General features: G+C 43.2%; 1 protein-coding gene across 2 annotated transcripts in view; it reads left to right on the top strand.

Annotated features, from left to right (window-relative positions):
* The window catches only part of LOC144127936 (uncharacterized), a 71,533-nt gene that overhangs the window by 23,536 nt on the left and 31,152 nt on the right, over positions 1–16,845 (top strand). For both annotated transcript variants that reach the window (XM_077660949.1, XM_077660948.1), the window contains exons 3-4: positions 2,189–2,309; positions 6,416–6,512. In XM_077660949.1, the coding sequence (XP_077517075.1) occupies positions 2,189–2,309; positions 6,416–6,512 (218 nt within the window). The remainder of the gene's footprint in view (positions 1–2,188; positions 2,310–6,415; positions 6,513–16,845) is intronic.

Raw genomic sequence — 16,845 nt, 5'->3', positions numbered from 1 at the left:
TTGCTCGCCTGCCACTTTTCCTTTTAGCCATAAATGCACCTTGCATTCCTGTCTGACCCTTTGCCAACCCATACTTTTATGAATGAATGCCCCAATTCCAACCCTCTTTCTGCTGCCCTCTGTTCTATTGCAGTCTTTCAGTGAGTAGCCAGGATTACAGGGTGGTTGTTCCATGTCCCTATGATGTGTCTCCACTGACCCATATACCATTAATTCCTCCTGCCTTAACTTCTCTTCTATTTTCTCCAATTTCAGCCTATTCCTGCCACCTTGCAAAAAAATGAAGTGGGCTCTGGTGGCAAAATTGGAAGTAACAGCTTTGACCTGGCCGCGTTCGATGAGGGAAACAGCGGGCGCACTGGTCCTTGGTAGCTAAATACGCAGACCGAAACACTAAGATGCGTTCCTAGTCCGTGGACGGCGTTTCGTGTCCGTCGCCAGTGGCATCCTTGCCTTCGGGTGCGCATATATTGCTTTGCTTTTGAAATTGGTGATTTTTCTCCTCCCTGGCAGGTGAAATGCCAGACTAGTGGCTAGGAATGCTGCAAAGTGAGCGGCCTGGTGGCATATGGCTCTAGGCATTGAAACGATTTAGGGGTTCGATGGCAAGCTGACAAGAGAAGCAATCTAGGGATGCTTGTGCTACTCGCTGGCCACATTAGTGAACGACAAGGAAGCGCATTCCATGGGGGAAGCTTAAGCACGTTCTGGCGGCAGAGGTCAGTGGGAATTCTCGGCCTGCGTATTGCTGTCAGGAGCCAGAGTGCCCGCTATTTTTTGCACTGAATGCAGCCAGGTGGCAGGTGTTACTTTCAGTTTTGCTGCCAGAGCCCGCTTCATTGATTTCACCCCATCAAGTACGTGGCACCATCGATTGGGGCTACATTCACTAGTCCTGCGTTTGAGGGCGCTGCTACTGTGGTGACTGAGCGGATGGTAATGTGGAATTTTTTCAAATTTCACGCGCTTTTTTACAATGCAAAAAAAAACTTATCTACAGCGTGTTCCGCAATTAAACACGCGCCGCAGAATGCTCCCTACAGCTAAACCGGTGAATCATTTGCGCTCAAATTTCACACAGAAATGGCATTTGGTCAGTAGAATTGCTAATTATACTATATTTATTTGGGGTACTTGCCTGAATCAATAAGAAGAAGTCGGATATATTCGCATCGTCTCCGGCGACGACGAAACAAAAAAGGCTGCTTTCTCAGCAGCACTGGTGGCACCATCTCGTTTCTGTGCTGTAAAGACTCAACAAAGGAGAGGGAGTGTCTTGCGGGAGGTTTGAAAACACTGTGCCACGAAAGCCTTCAAACTTAGTATAGTTTTTGCCAAACTAATGTGATCACTGATAAAGCAGTTGCTGCAGAGTCTTCAAACCTCCTCCAAAAGACCTTTGCCTAATCTCCACGTTTGACCAACGAGATGGCGGCACCAGTGGAATCGCTGAGAGAGCGGCCTGTTTCGTTGTCGCCGCAGACTATGCGAATATCTGACTTTTCCTTGTTGATTTAGGCAAGTGCACCAAGGAAATGCGGTAGAAAACAATTCTGCCTATCAAATGCCATTTCTGTGCAAAATTTGAGCTCGAACAATTCACCGGTTTAGCTGTGAGGCGCAATCTACGGTGCGCGTTTAGTTTCGGGACACATCAAAACGAAAACTGATGCATTAAACATTTTTTGGGGCACTCTACAATTTGCACTGGAATTTCACCGGAAACACAATAGCTAAAAGTTATTTTTTCATTTATTTATTCAGTTAGACAATATACAAAAATACTCTGACTTACTACATACAATGATCAACATCAAGGCTTAAGTTGCCTTCAGCTATTGTGCACGTTGGCATTATTTTAATCGCTGACTAATGTTAGTCAAAGGGAGCTTAGTCAAAGTAGGGAGCTTTCAGTGCATACTTTAAAGCAGAAAGCTTTGCAGCCAAGTTATCGTGGTGTGCGTTTGGACAGTGCGGCCTCAGCCATGAAATAGTGAGCCTTTTGCAAAAGTTGTGTTTTGAAGCTGCGTGAGGTGAACTGTTATCCGAGGCATTTTGTGGAAATATCCCTGTTGCAGCAGTGGCGCTCAACTGCTACAGATTGTGTCATTGTGTGTGCGTCAGATCTAGGGGATATAAAGATGCCAGAGTAGCTGCACCGTGCACCACGTCAGCATTTACAATACAGACGGACCGTCCCCTAGCGGTGTTGCTGCATGGTGCACCGGGGAGCTACCGCGACTTCACCGAAAACCTGATTCCTCGACTGCTGAGCCGTGGGGTGGACGTGCTGGCACCGAACTACCCTGGTGAACTTTTATTTTTTTTGTGTAGATTTCTTGGTGGCATGCCACTTTGAGCATGCACGTATTGGCTGGAGGAGAAAAAGTGGGTAAGAAAAAACGTCATTTTTGGTTCAGGCTTGCTGTATACACGAAGGTGATGCCACTTGGTTGTTGACTGCGTGATCCCACACCAGTAAGCGGCGCCATCGCCCAATACTTTTACTCAAAATACTGCCTTGCCAGGGATTGCAAAGTGGACAGCATTGGTGCAGACTTGCTGCATTACTGTGGAGAAGTACTACAGCACAAGAGTAGGAATTTCAGTTGAGTGGAGGCAACAAACGGCCAATTTGTGCATACTATATATAGTCATAACTTTGGGCTATGTTTTCAAAGAGCAGTCTACCAAATACACTTGGTGCTTGATGGAGATGATCAATTTTGCTAATTGTTGTCTGAAGCCTGGCTTTGAAAACCGAGCTTTGAACAGAAACTGAAGTGAAAACCAAAGTGCTAGTGCACCAAATTCACATTTGGCCTAACCAAGCTAAATCATCTGTCATTTGTTTGTATCAACAGGTAACTTCCATATTTAAACCACTATTAGTGCAGCAGATGACCTAGCCATGCTACTATGTGGCTATCAAAAATGACAAAATGGCTGATGAAGGCGGGAACATAGGGAAATGTAGGGGAAGGTTTTGTTTTTACTTTTTTAATGATGATGAATAAACATTCACATGCAAAAGTGGTGGCTGTTACTGTTACGGGTAGGGCCCTCGGTTCAGAGCACCAGTGGCTTGTGCCGTCTTCTCAGTGATGGTGAGCAGCGCCTCCTGGTCTTCCAGGGAGACGCTGGCCAGCTTCACCTCTCACTGCTCAAAGGCCACATCAGGCGACTTAAGGTGGTTGGGCTTGTTTGGACATTCCCATGTGGTAAGGGTGAAAGTAAGAATGTCGCCACACCAAGGACATGTTTCTATGTATAATGTTGGGTGGAGATGGTGGAGATTAGGGTATGAGAGGATCTGAACTCGCCGGAAGAGTTATGAGTCTTCTGGGGTAAGGTGTTTATAAGGTGGGGGTATAGGTGCCTGTTGAGGTGCAAGGTTTCTAGGCATGTGGCATAGTGGGTGAATAGGGGTTAGAGCTGAGGGTAGATCTGAGGGTGAGTAGGCCCCGCTTGGTGAGTATAATTGCTGGCTGGGTATCCAGCCCTGATGTTTCCAGCCAGGCGCTCGTGGCTGAGGACCTAGGTAATGACATGATCTTGTTCGAGAGTATGTCCCAGGACACGGAGAGCTTGCCATGGGACACGACCGCTTTTGTAAGCTCAGCAGGCAGCCTGTGAGTTGGTGAAGATATGTGAGCTCTGGGAATGGGCATCATTCAATTTAATGGTGAGGGCAATAATGATCACTTAAGTGGCATTGGGGAGTGTGGTGTCCAGAAGGAAGTGGCCAGTTATGTAGTGTTGGTGCGATCTTCTGCTGTGCAGGCATTTGAGCTGAGCAGGCATGTTTGTTGGCGGGCATATGAGGCAGTATCCTCGTAGATAGCTGTGGTGTCCTGTCCACACTGCTTGCGAAGATGTCGAAGGCGGGCCTATCTTCTGGCCATTTGAAATTCTTGGTGCATGTGGTAGAGGATAGGGTCAAAGTGGAGATGGCTGACTGCCCTAAAGCATTTAACTCGTTTTTCACATCTGTTTTCTCCGAAGAAGACAATTCTAACATCCCGTATGTACCAGATTTTGGTTGCCTCTACATGGCACCAGTTGACATTACACTCGATGGCATAGTACGCCTGATAAATAACCTTTAAAGTATCCTCTTCCTCTGGTGTTGATGAAATTAATTAAAAAATACTAAAAAATACCATTTTTTCTCTAGCATCATCTTACTTCATATCTTTAAGCAGTCAATATCTACAGGTGAGCTCCCCACTGATTGGAAAATAGGAAAGGTTGTACCGGTTTTTAAAAGTGGCAACAAACACTCGCACAAAAACTACTGCCCCATCTCACTTACCTGCATCTGTTGCAAGATGCTTGAACACATTTTCGCATCACATATCTACGATCACCTGGAATCTAACCATTTTTTTTTTTCAGTAAGCAGCATGGTTTCAGAAAAGGCTTTTCCTGTGAGGCGCAGTTATTTAAGTTTACAACCGACCTACACTTCGACATGAACAGTAACTTACAGACTGATTGCATCTTTTTGGACTTTGCCAAAGCATTTGATCGGGTAGCACATTGCCGATTAATATCTAAACTTTCTGCGCTCAAATTAGATTGTTTAACTCTGTCATGGGTCCGTAATTTTCTTTCTAATTGCCAGCAGTTCACCGTTGTTAATAATTATTCCTCTCCTCTCTCCGACGTTACATCGGGCGTGCCGCAAGGAAGCGTCCTCGGTCCATTGCTCTTCTTAATTTACCTTAATGACCTGTCAGTAAACATCCCATCTTGGATCCGCATATTTGCTGATGGCTGAATTATTTATCGACCAATAAAAAGTATTAATGACCACCTTGCAGTTCAAAGTGACCTCGATTGCATTAACGACTGGTGTAAAATGTGGCTAATGACTTTAAACATTTCTAAGTGTAAGATAATTTCTTTTAGCTGAAAATCAGTCTATTCGGATTTTCTCTACCACATTAATAACGATACATTGGCTCGGATTACGCAGTATAAGTATCTAGGCATCCATCTTTCTCCAAACCTTTCTTGGGCTGAACACATAACCACCATTTTCGCTAATGCTTCCCGGTCGCTAGGTTTCCTTCGCCGTAACCTGAAATGCACTACCCCTCACGTGCGTAAACAAGCCTACATTACTTTTGTCAGACCGCAGCTAGAGTACGCTTCACCCATCTGGTCACCTCATCAGAAATATTTAATAGAGAACTTGGAAGCTGTCCAGAATAAGGCTTGTCATTTCATTTCGCAAAATTACAGCTATCAGTCCAGCGTATCCCAACTAAAGATCGAAATTTCGCTCCATCCGTTGCAAATTCGTCGCGACATTGCCCTTTTATCTATCTTTCACAAATACATCCATGCCACTGTTTCACCGCCAGCACATCTACAACGTCCCTCCTACTTATCACATAGATAACATAATAACTACACCTATGCCCGCATTTATGGCAACACACATGCTTTTAACTTCTCATCACTCCCGCGTGCCATCTGTCTCTGGAACGACCTTCCGGACTGCATCGCCCTGCAGGGTAATCATGACACCTTTCGCAAACATCTACTTAAGCACTTCATTGATAACACTTAGCACGTCATTTATATACTCAAGATTCATATAACTTCGTTTTCAGCTGCTTGAGACTATTGCCTCTTTGGCTCTGTTGAAGTGCAACTTTCCTCATGTATACCTGATATAATTTCTTTTGCTTTTGTATAACTTTTTGTGCATTTCCCCTATTTTTGTTACATGACGCAGTTGTTTTTTTACTTTTATCAGTTTTTGTGAATTGCAATATCTTATCTGAACTCACCTGTTTTTTGTGTTTTGCTGTAGTTTACTATGTTTTTTTTATTTCTAACCTATTTTGCACAAAATTCTGTATTTGACCCCCCTTACACAATGCCTCTCCGGAGGCCTGTAAGGTATCTGTAAATAAATAAATAAATATATGTCAGTGAAGAGTACGCCCATGGGGCCAAGAGTCTGAGTGGCCTGGGGCGGAGAATGGTTCTGCCTGTGAGGTACCGACGAAGGCGTTGAGAGATGAGAGCCACGTCACGTATTTCTTCAAAGAGTGCAATGAAGATGAGGACAAAAACAGAACGAAAAGACAGCACTACCCAACTGACCCAGCTTTCGATTTTATTAGCTTTTTTTTTTACTTGGTAGAGTCTCCTGTGTGGATTTAATGCTTGTCTTGATTTTACAATCAAAATCGGTGTCTGTACTGACAGTACTAAATTAGTGCAAACGATTGGATAGCAGACATACATAGTATAGGTGCTGTGCTGGCTTTGTTTGCTGTACTGTCATCTGGGTGGCTCCAGAACTATTACTTGATGGCAAGCTGTCTGCTTTGTCATGTGTTTAATGACTGTGCTGAATACATGGCTTTAAATGTGGTCACATCCCCTCTCGCAGACATGGCCTTCAGTCTACAGAACAAGTTCTACTGGCACACAGTCGAAGAGAGGACCGCTCTGCTCAGGGACTTTTTCAAGCAGCTTGGCGTCCGCAGGTGCGCCTTGTTATGTGGTACACTATGCTCTTTCATTTTTGTCTTTCAGTGATAGGAAACGCCTGCAAATTTGTCTAATTTTTTTTTTTCTTTCTCGTAATTGTGGTTTTACTAGGAGTGTGAGAACACGGCCACCTGGATCGGCGCGCGCGGCGGGGTTGCTCCGGCCGTTCCATTCGGACGGAGAGGGCATAATTGCGGAGAGGGGCGTGGCCGCTCCTTTCGCTGCACCGCGGCGCGCGTGCCCAACCCCTCGGCTCCCTTGCTATGGCTTCGCACGAGGCGATTTGTGGCGCCTTGGATGTAAGGCGTGATGTAGAGTGGTGGAAAACCACGATGAAGAAAATTTACACAAGAACACCAACGCCTCCTGCGGCTAGGTATTTTTTTTTACTAAGCTCCAGACGCAACGGCCGCATGTTGCCCGAAGCGGGCAGTCATGATGCCATGCGAAACAAGTGCTCCCCGGAAAACAATCAAATGTGCGGGTTTGGGCACAACAGGCCAATGAAAGCATGGAAAGGCATTACTTCTTTATAAAAGAAGTGCCACGACTGACGAGGCAACGCAGGAATAAATTTTTTTCCTGTAAATTCATGAACGATTGTACATGACGTATTAGCTCGGTCACAACGCGTGTACGGTCAAAAAACGGCCTAGCAGGAAAATGGCAATTGTACTATGGTGAAAATGGGCAGGCGATGTTGCACGCTGAGCTGTCAATTTTATGCTCATTAGGCAAGCTCGTCACGGTTCCTGCTGTACGAGAGAATCTGCTCACCTGAGTCGACGGCCGTGGAGAGGAACGTCCAGTGGCTCTGATTAATCTGTATACCTGAATATCATGGCTGTATTCGTGGTAAAAATTACCAGCATCACAAAGTCAGTGTATGCAGGAATTTATTTAGAATAAAAAGTCAGCTCGCGCGCGCTCATGCTGTTTAAACGCGCAAAACCTTTCGACTGAGCGGCTTGGTGAGTAATCTTTTGCGATAAGCCACTCTGTCCGTAACAACAGTAGCAATGTTTGATAGGAGGGGCTTTATGAATTTCTTTGCCACTATCGAGGATGTGATCGAGGCATGGCTTTCTCTTGCGTCGCATATAAAAATAGGGCAGCTCTCCAGATGCGGCAGAATCATTGCTGTGATCTTGCACACATCGTTTCTGCCAATATGTGGCACTACGATGTCGATGTTTTTCTTTACTTTCACAAGAACAGCCGCAAACTCGGCCTTTGGGAACACCAAACCCCCTCTAGTTTGGTGGTTAATAAGTCGTATCACTGGTGATATTGATCGTCCCGAATCATTCAGTCTTGGGCACTCACTGCATAGCCTTTGTTCTTCTTGAGTTTTTTTCTTCAACCTTTCATTTTCTTTGCGAAGTTTTTGAAATGCTTTATTTTTCCTGAAAAGCTGCACCCTCAACCGCTTTATTTCTCTTACATCTGAATGTTTATGGGGGACAATATCATCACTTGTTTGAGTAGCACATTCAAGTATTGAAGTAGCTGGGCGATGATTTTCAAAGTCTTGACGATTAACATGAAGAACACAATTCAGTGTTTGCCTGCTTACAGCAGGTAAGAGCAGATGGCTGCTTTCTTCATGGCCCTCGGTTGTTTTCCAATTTTCCTCACTAATGCAGTTCATTGGACTGAAAGCATCATTTGTTTTAGGAACTGCGCATGGTGGTTGCTCCCGCTCCAACTTTTGCCGTTTTTTGCTATCTGCTGCTGCATATAGCTCGGGTATCCAGGAAAAATACTGGGTACAGCAGTCCGCTTCAGACGCCGGATCTTTGCGGATTCAGAACGGTAGTCATTGCTCAAGAAGTGCAAAGAGCAGACAACACTGCTTGCGGACTTATCATTTGGAGTAAAATCTTTCCTTGATATAGCTTTCAGCCATGCGTGCCGGAGAGTTTCATTAGCTGGGAATTCATGGAAGCTTAAGCCAAGCTTTTTTTTGTGCTGGATTTGCTGCACGGCACGCAGCAATGTGGCATGTTCCTGAAAATACAGGAAATTATCCGTGAGGTCAGAGTCCCTGATTATCAAAATAAAGTTTTGTCTGAATCGAAGTGACTCGAACAACGCGATAATACATAACACATGGGTGATAGCAGCATTGCCCCTTCAGCAGCAGCACTTGAGGGCTGGAAAGCCTACTCCCAACACCACTCAAGTTCGCTTGAAGCTACACAATGTAAAAAAATAAAAGCCATGCGTGGAAGGGCCCCTAGTATATAATTTTATTTGTCCAGCACGAGGCTAGAGAAAATGTACCTCAAAAAATAAACCCAGAATACAGTCAGGGGCCACGTTGAAAGTAATGCTTTTTTTCAAGGAAAAAGAGATAAAAAGAAAGGAAGACGAGCTTGTAGGGGCAGCGTTTAGGCACAGCGGCAGCTCACTCGCCAGAATAGATATTTCAATACATGTGCAATGCGGCACATCAAGTCATGCATCAACGCAGCCTTAGCTGCGTCTTGATCGTATTATGCTACAAAAAAACAACGTGCACTGTGTAAACCTGATTTGAGGATATACAGAGACGTACCTTGACTTCCTTGCGGTTTCCTCTGGCTGTCAACACATTTTAGAGCGAAGCTGATGGCAGATTGCACATGTGCACCCTCCGATGTATGCGCTTATCCAAGCATGTGCCATGCCGCCACGCCGACGGCAGGAGTGGGAGGACAGCGCCGCTCCATGGCGCGCGAGGGAACTTCTCCGATTACACCTCTCCAATGGGGTGCGCGCTGAATGGGACAACCGGAGCGAGCCCCGCGGCGCGCGCATGATCGAGGCGGTTGTGGTGAGAATATTGAAATTGTCTTATATTAATAAAATACAAATATGAAGAAAAAATGCCTTTGAATATTGAAGTGAATAACGAACATCTGTAGACTAAGAGAAAAAAAATCATTCTGGAAAAGATAGACAAATGTAATTTTCTTTCTTTTCAAAATATTGCATGGTCTTTGCAGCCAAAATAATAAAACGACTGAGGACCATAAAAAAAAAATACATGACGTCCACAGAGATGTGTACTGCTTGATTACGGAGCATAACAGTAATACGCAACTTGTAATGTGTTTGTGCAGTATGAGTGACAAAACGAAATACATTATTGACAGATGGCTGGCTGCTAAGAATAACATGGTGGGTAGAGAAACGTCAACTTCTAGAACGGCCCGAATTATTCAAAGGTCAAGTTAGAACCCCCCCCCCCCCCCCGCCCTTCCTCCCTGATGTCTGCCAGCAAAAAAAAAAAAAAAAAATTCAATTGCCAAAATTATGAAAATGTCAAAATGTGAACCCTTGCGAGGAGGCTTCATTGCACAGATAGCAAACACCTCCAATGAGCGTGCAGTTTCAGCAGGCTGGAAGAGTAGCGTGATGTAAGTAATGGGAACGCACATTGGAGCTGGAAGGGCAAGACTGCCTCTGAAAAAAATAAAGGAAATGACCGGCAACATGCGGGTCAGCATCCAAAAGCAGTGTGCAGCTGAGTTCCGATGGCTGTCGAATGCGCAGCCAGTAGCCCCCGTCACCTCAAGCTGCCGGTAGAGTTCACAAACTGAAGCTACTCGCCCTTGCTATGTTTTGGCTTGACAACAGGGGCCCTCCTTTTTGTCGTCGCACCTTTCTTTGCATGCACGTGAGAGGTGCACGGGCCGCAATGCGCCACGTACGCAAGAGGTGGGATTGTTACATGATCACTTGCCCTGCTGGGGTACCTGACTCGGCCACCCATTGGGAGCTGCATGTGAAATTCGACTTTTGCTTTCCCGCATATAATAGTTCTCTAAAATGAGATTGCAGAGCTCTGCAGGGCAACAGGAGTTTTGAAGGCAACAGGACCAGTCCCACAAGTGTGGGCATTAAGCATGCAACATATTATGGAAGGATAAAACAAGAAACTGTGCGCTTATGCGTTGCGATTTTTTAATGTGGATGGACAACCATATTGCACGAGGATCAAGCCTTAGGGGCATCTGAATGGGCTCGGTCCATGTGATAAACAACGATGACTAAAGCAAAGCTAGGGAATGTCTTTGTACTATTTTTCTGACTCTTTAAACCAGATCTTCGGATAATTCACCCATATATTATGGTTTTGTCATGTTCAGCAATTCTTGAATATCCATTTCCCAAATCCAATATGAACCAAATAACAAAAATATTCAATTCATATTCAGAATTTTGAATATTCGCGCACTTCTAGAAGTGTTTACCTCATGTGGCTCAGAACTGCAATGAAAAATTGGCCACTATCTTGCTCTGGCCTGCTGTCCTTTGCGTTTTTCCCTTTTTCAGAGAAGCGCTCTTTGTGAAGGAGTCTGTTTCCATGTAGCCATTCGGTGAGGTGCTTTTAAGAGGTGAATGCAAAGAATCATGGGAAAATCGTCTGCCAGTGTGAGGTGCTTTTAAGAGATGAATGCAAAGAATCATGGGAAAATCGTCTGCCAGCGTCTTCTGGTTCCAATTTTCTCCTACATTCTGCCGGTTGCATTGCAGTTGCAGTGCGTGTGTGCATAATTTATTCACTCATTTTTTTATGCTGCGGCAACGGTCATCGCACAGCATCGTAGTCATATCAGCACGTGCTGCATGTGCATGTGTCCTGGGTGCAGAAATTGACAATCCCGAAAGGTAAGTGTTCTGTTGTGGTTAATAAGGTGGCGTATGCTGGCTCTATTGCTTGTGCGCTGTAGTCTGTGTCACATGCGTTTGAACTGCTTTTTTCGCCGAACTACGAAGTGCTAAACGTGCACAGTTTAGTAGACGATGGGTGCATTTCTCTCACAGCGTGGAAAGGCTGCCAGTGGGTTAGCAAATAACCAACACACGTCACTGTGCATGCAGCCTGTCTCAACGTATTGCACTGTATATGCATAGAAAGCCTCACACCATTTTCATTATTTTGGTTGCATTTTGTACGAGAACATGCTGTGAAGCAAAGCTGAGTCGATGCCGCGTTGGTCTTGTGATGATGTAGTACAATCAACGATGTTGCAGTACAAGTAAATTAATATAACAAGCAATATTACCATAGCGACTGCCATGAACCAAGCAACAGGAGTAGAAAGTTCGAACCGGAAGTAGTCGTAGCAGACGACTTTCCCATGATCCTTTGCATTGACTTGAAACACACCTCACTCACGCATGTGGGTGCATGCGCCCATGTCAATGTAGCAACCAAACAGAGTCTGGTGATGTGTTGATCTTATATTTGGTAGGAAGAAGGGAAGCAAGAAGTATTGTGGTTGCTGTTAAATTGCGACAAGTTTTTCTTACTGTGACATACAGTTCCAGCAGTGACAAGCACGTCATTTTTAGTCTAGCTCTTTCTATTCTGTGTTTACTGCTTTTTCAGTTGTTCTCTGGAATGTTTTCAAGCGTAGCATTTTTTGTTGCTCTGTGTCACATACTAGGACACTTTTCGGTGACTCCACCCATTGTTTGATGCCCTCTACATGTTTGCATGCACCAGGTATTGCACTTATGATACACTAAATGACAGCCATGGTTCTTAGTTGGTCAGTTGTGGCATTTGTTTGTGAGATCTCATTAAATCCCTTATCATTGGGTAACTGTCTACCAGTTTCAGAGCACATGAGCTCACTGTGCTAGAGATTAGAAACCTTTCGTGACAAAATTAGTGATTTCAGAGAATTTGATGCTGCAAATTTGGCTTTGTCATATCATAGTCTGGATGTAGAATTCTTGGGTAGCACGAACAATGCATGGCCATTTGGTTGGTTTTGCATGGAGTTAAGTGTAAAAAAATGCCTGCTTAAAGCTGTCTTTCAGTTAGAAACAAATTATCGCAGTGGTCACAAACCCTGGCGACACCACACAACAGCACTCACAGGGTTTATGTGCAGCACTGGCACTTAAACCTCCCCCTTCCCCAGTGCAGAGTAGATATCCATCTTTCTGGCCGACCTCTTTGCCCTTCTTTTCATTACACTTATCTTTCTCTCTCTCTGGTGGAGGCAAAAAGAATCTATTTATGTAAAAAATTGACAGGCCATCATACAGTGGGATACAAAAAATCTGTGACAGCCATCTGTGACAGCTGTGTGTGTCGAGCATGCTGGGCTGTCGCAGCATGTCTTTTTATCGAAAGACTGAGAACATCCAAGCATCAGCTCAGATGCAACTTAGGGGCTCGATTTTCAATTGACGCAGAGAACAGAAAGGTGCGGCGCACCCCTGCTCGCAGAGTTGGTGATAGCTATGTTGCAGAAGGAGCGAGATAGAGAGATGCACAGCTACTCACTATGGGAGAGAGTGGGAAAAGATACTGTGAAAAAAAGACTGCAGCTGTTCTTTTAATGCAAGGCCATTTTATATACTTTATTCGTGTAATATATATTTGAACACCATGTGTGCATGCTCACATATCTTTGTTTTGGTGCACTTAGGTTAAGACGAACTTGCGATAAGAAGAACATATGTTTGTGGACCCTTGTCATTGCCAATAGGTGAGCTGAAATAGGTCAGAGTTGACAGAAAATATTTTGTGGTTTTAGTATCATCAGTTGGACGAGTCGTGCCAATTCAATTCAATTCAATTCAATCTATTTCACATTTTTTACACGAGTACAAAAATGTGAGGGCAAGCAACAAAAAGCTGCTGATCAGCAGCTTGACAAAGGTTGCTGCCCTTAAATTTGACAGGTTGAAGGGCACTAACATACAGCTTCTCATTAAACAATTATAGGTGTCTGGATTAAAAGCAGAGGTCACTTATACATATGTTGTAGACATTCTCATTGGACACAATCAAGCTCACATATTACAAGCAATAAGACAACAAATAACACTATTGGACATACATTGGTGCATATTTTACACACTACAATGCTACTCAAGCACTTGGCATGTCATGTTATCATAATACACTTAATAAAAAATGCATCTTGTTTATTTTGCTGTAACCTCACAGCAGAAAAAAAAAAAAAAACTAAATTACATAAGACTTGGTACAATGAAATTACTGTAAGGGAAACCAAATAAAACCACCACTAGACGAAGGACACAGAAATTATCGATACAATCGCAACAAATTGTCATTGAGGACAGGAAGTTAATTACATTTTGCTAGGCTAAGTTGCAGGATCTGTTCTAGAAATGAGATCTTTTTTCCAGTATTTTCTTGACGAGATATTCTTTATATCTAGATTTACATCCTTTAAATTATTTAACAGTTTTGGAAGACGATTTGCTATTCTCTTGCACCCTTGGTTTGTTCTAGAAAATGGCAGTGTCCAACTCTTTCTGTGTCTGATGTCGTAGGAAAGTTGCGATGTTTTTGTCAGATCGCACAGTGTGAGAAAGTAGTTGAGAAAATTTTTCAAGCTGTGTTTGTATTTTAGCAAAAGGTTGAATTCGTATATATGCTTGACAGGAAGAATATCAAGAAGCGGAAATAATTCGCTTGTGTGGGCGTCTACGAAACGTTTGTGATGTGACGGATAGCTCTTTTTTTGCATAAGAAATAGTTTGTGAAAGTTCTTTTGGGAGGTTGTGCCCCATACAAGGCTGCAATAATTTAGATGAGGAAAGAATAGGGTGTTATACAATAAAACCTTAATCCTTGGAGGAATAGTGTAGCGAAGTCTAGGCTCGTACTTATCCGGTCTACATGAGCATCCCAGGTCAAGTGGTCATGAAAGATTACTCCCAAGGTTTTTATCTCTTTGACAAGGTCTAGCCTATCATTTCCAAGGTATAAGTTAATGTCAAAGTTTACAGGCTTTTGTGATGGTGCAAATAAAACGGCCTTTGTTTTTGATGCGGTAATTTATAGCGAGTTAGTCGCACTCCACTCGGACAACAAAGCGAGCACATTATTGGCTAAATGCCCAAGTTGCACGACATTATCTGACTGTAGAAATATACTTGTGTCATCTGTGTAAACTATGAAATGTGCGCTGTCACTGATGTTAATTATATCGTTTACATATAAGTTAAACAAAACCGGCCCTAAAATACTACCTTGCGGCACCCCCGCTGTTAAGCCTTGCAGAGATGAAAGGTCTTCACCAATGGCAACGCTCTGTTTCCGATGCTGTAAGTATGATTTTAAAAGTGTCAGAGGAACGCCGCAAAATCCATAGCGCTGCAATTTAGTGAACAATATGGAGTGGTCAATACTATCGAAAGCTTTTGAAAAGTCTACAAATAAGCCTAGGGTTAATTTCTTCTCCTCGAAACCATTCAATATTAATTCTTTTTGAGTGAGCAGAGCCAACTCAGTTGACATTCCTTTACGTAATCCGAACGGCTGTGGTGATATAATGGAATATTTTTCGCAGAACGCAGTGACACGTTTGCAAATAATTTTTTATAGTCCTTTTGATATGATAGGCAGAACCAAGAGGGGGCGATAGTTCGAGAGCTCATTGTTATTCCCCGATTTAAAAAGAACTGTTACTTTGGCTCGCTGCATAGTTTCGGGAAAGGTTACTGTAGAGAGCAAAACATTAATTATATGCGTAAGTGCTGGGACCAAGAGATCTAGAACAAATTTTATCGGCCTAATCTGGAGGTCGTCTATATCACGTGCCTTGCTATTCCTAAGCGACATGAAAACCGAATGAACCTCTTCTGGAGTTGCTGGGAGAAAAACAGCGCTATTCACACTCGGATCACCCAAATGTTGTGTTGAAGGATTAGAACAAACGCTCTTGGCTAGATGTACAAAGTAGTCATTGAATATGTCTGCCAACTCCTTGCCTTTAACTCGTTTGCTATTTACTATTATTTCTAACTCTTCCATTTGGTGAATACCACGGTTAAGAAGTTGGTTAAGTTTACGCCATAATACATCGCTGTGAGATTTGTTTGCACACAATATATTCTCAAAATAATTGTTTTTAACATTACGTAAAAATTTTGTTATAAAGTTCCGGTATTTTTTGAAGGTAGAGAAATCTGCTGAATTTCTCGTTCGCAAAAATTCTGAAAACAAAAAATTTTTCTTCTCGATCATTCCCAGGCACTCATTTGTGAGTCATGGCTTACGTAACTTACGATTTTTCGTAACCTTTTTCAACTTAAAACAGTCCTTGTATATATCTATCAGCATTGCCATGAACATGTTTTAAGTGCTATCAGGATCGCTATTCTCAAAAATTCGGCTCCAGTCTTCGTTTTGAATTCGAGATCGAAAAGCATTTAGCGTTTTAAGGTTTATTTCTTGTGCAACGTATGACTCACAGTGATTCGATGTTTTCAATTATTCAGTGTGCTTGCTAAACATATAAATTGGTAAGTGATCGCTGATATGTGCCTCAATAGCACCCGATTGCACACAGTCATCCGTACTGTTTGTTATGAAAAGGTCAAGCAAACTTTCCGTCATAGAAGTTATTCGTGTTAGTTCTGTTATGACATTTTTGTACCCAAATGAATCAAGAAGTAGTTCTAATTGACGACCAATGGATGTATGGTGCAATAGGTTAAAGTCACCCCCTAGAGAGACACACAACTTATTAGTGCAAGCGAAATTTAGCAGTTTGCCTAAAAATCCCAAAAGCGCATTGATTTCACCATCAGGCGGACGGTAAAGAACAACAAACATGGATTTCTGGCTCTGAACAGTCAAAACTTCATAATCTGTTGTGATTAGGGAAAAATCTTCCACAGTGCTGCATGAAAAGCGTTGTGATATAAGCTGCATCACACCACCGCCACGGCTACAAGATCTATTTAAGAAAAACGTTTGGTAACCAGCTAAGGAAAATACATCAGCAGATGTGTACCAAGTTTCAGTTACCATAATAACATGAAATGGAAAACGGAATTCAAGAAGGGATGCCGTCAATTTGTCGTATCTGTTCCGGAGGGACTGTGCATTGAAGTGCAGAAAGGAAAGATAGTCATTTTTTGGTTGCTCAAGAGCATTCGGTGCAATCATTGCAACGGAAAAGAGAAAATTCAAGTTTCTGCTAAAATATCAACTAGACTATCTTTTCTAGATCTGCATCACAAGTGATATGCACTACGTTAGACGTTTCTGTTTGCCGTGCGAACACCTTCCCACCACGCACCCATGTGAACTGCCAGTGCCTTTAGTCTTTCCTTTTGATCGTCATTCTGAGCAATTTCTTTAGTTGTGGGCACAGGTGTTCATTCACGTACACTGGGTCTTCATCTTTAAATCTTAGCTTATCCGCCGTGAAACGTTTTTTGCGTGCTTTTTCGAGTACTGCATCACGCTTTGTTTGACTGTTGAACACCACCACAATGTTCGGCTTGGCTGAAGCATTGCGTGTTGGAACACGGTGGCATATGTCGATATCCTCATCG

The sequence above is a fragment of the Amblyomma americanum genome, chromosome 4 (genome assembly GCF_052857255.1).
Source record: "Amblyomma americanum isolate KBUSLIRL-KWMA chromosome 4, ASM5285725v1, whole genome shotgun sequence".
NCBI classification, from domain to species: domain Eukaryota; kingdom Metazoa; phylum Arthropoda; class Arachnida; order Ixodida; family Ixodidae; genus Amblyomma; species Amblyomma americanum.
This window is presented reverse-complemented; position numbering and strand designations above follow the sequence as displayed.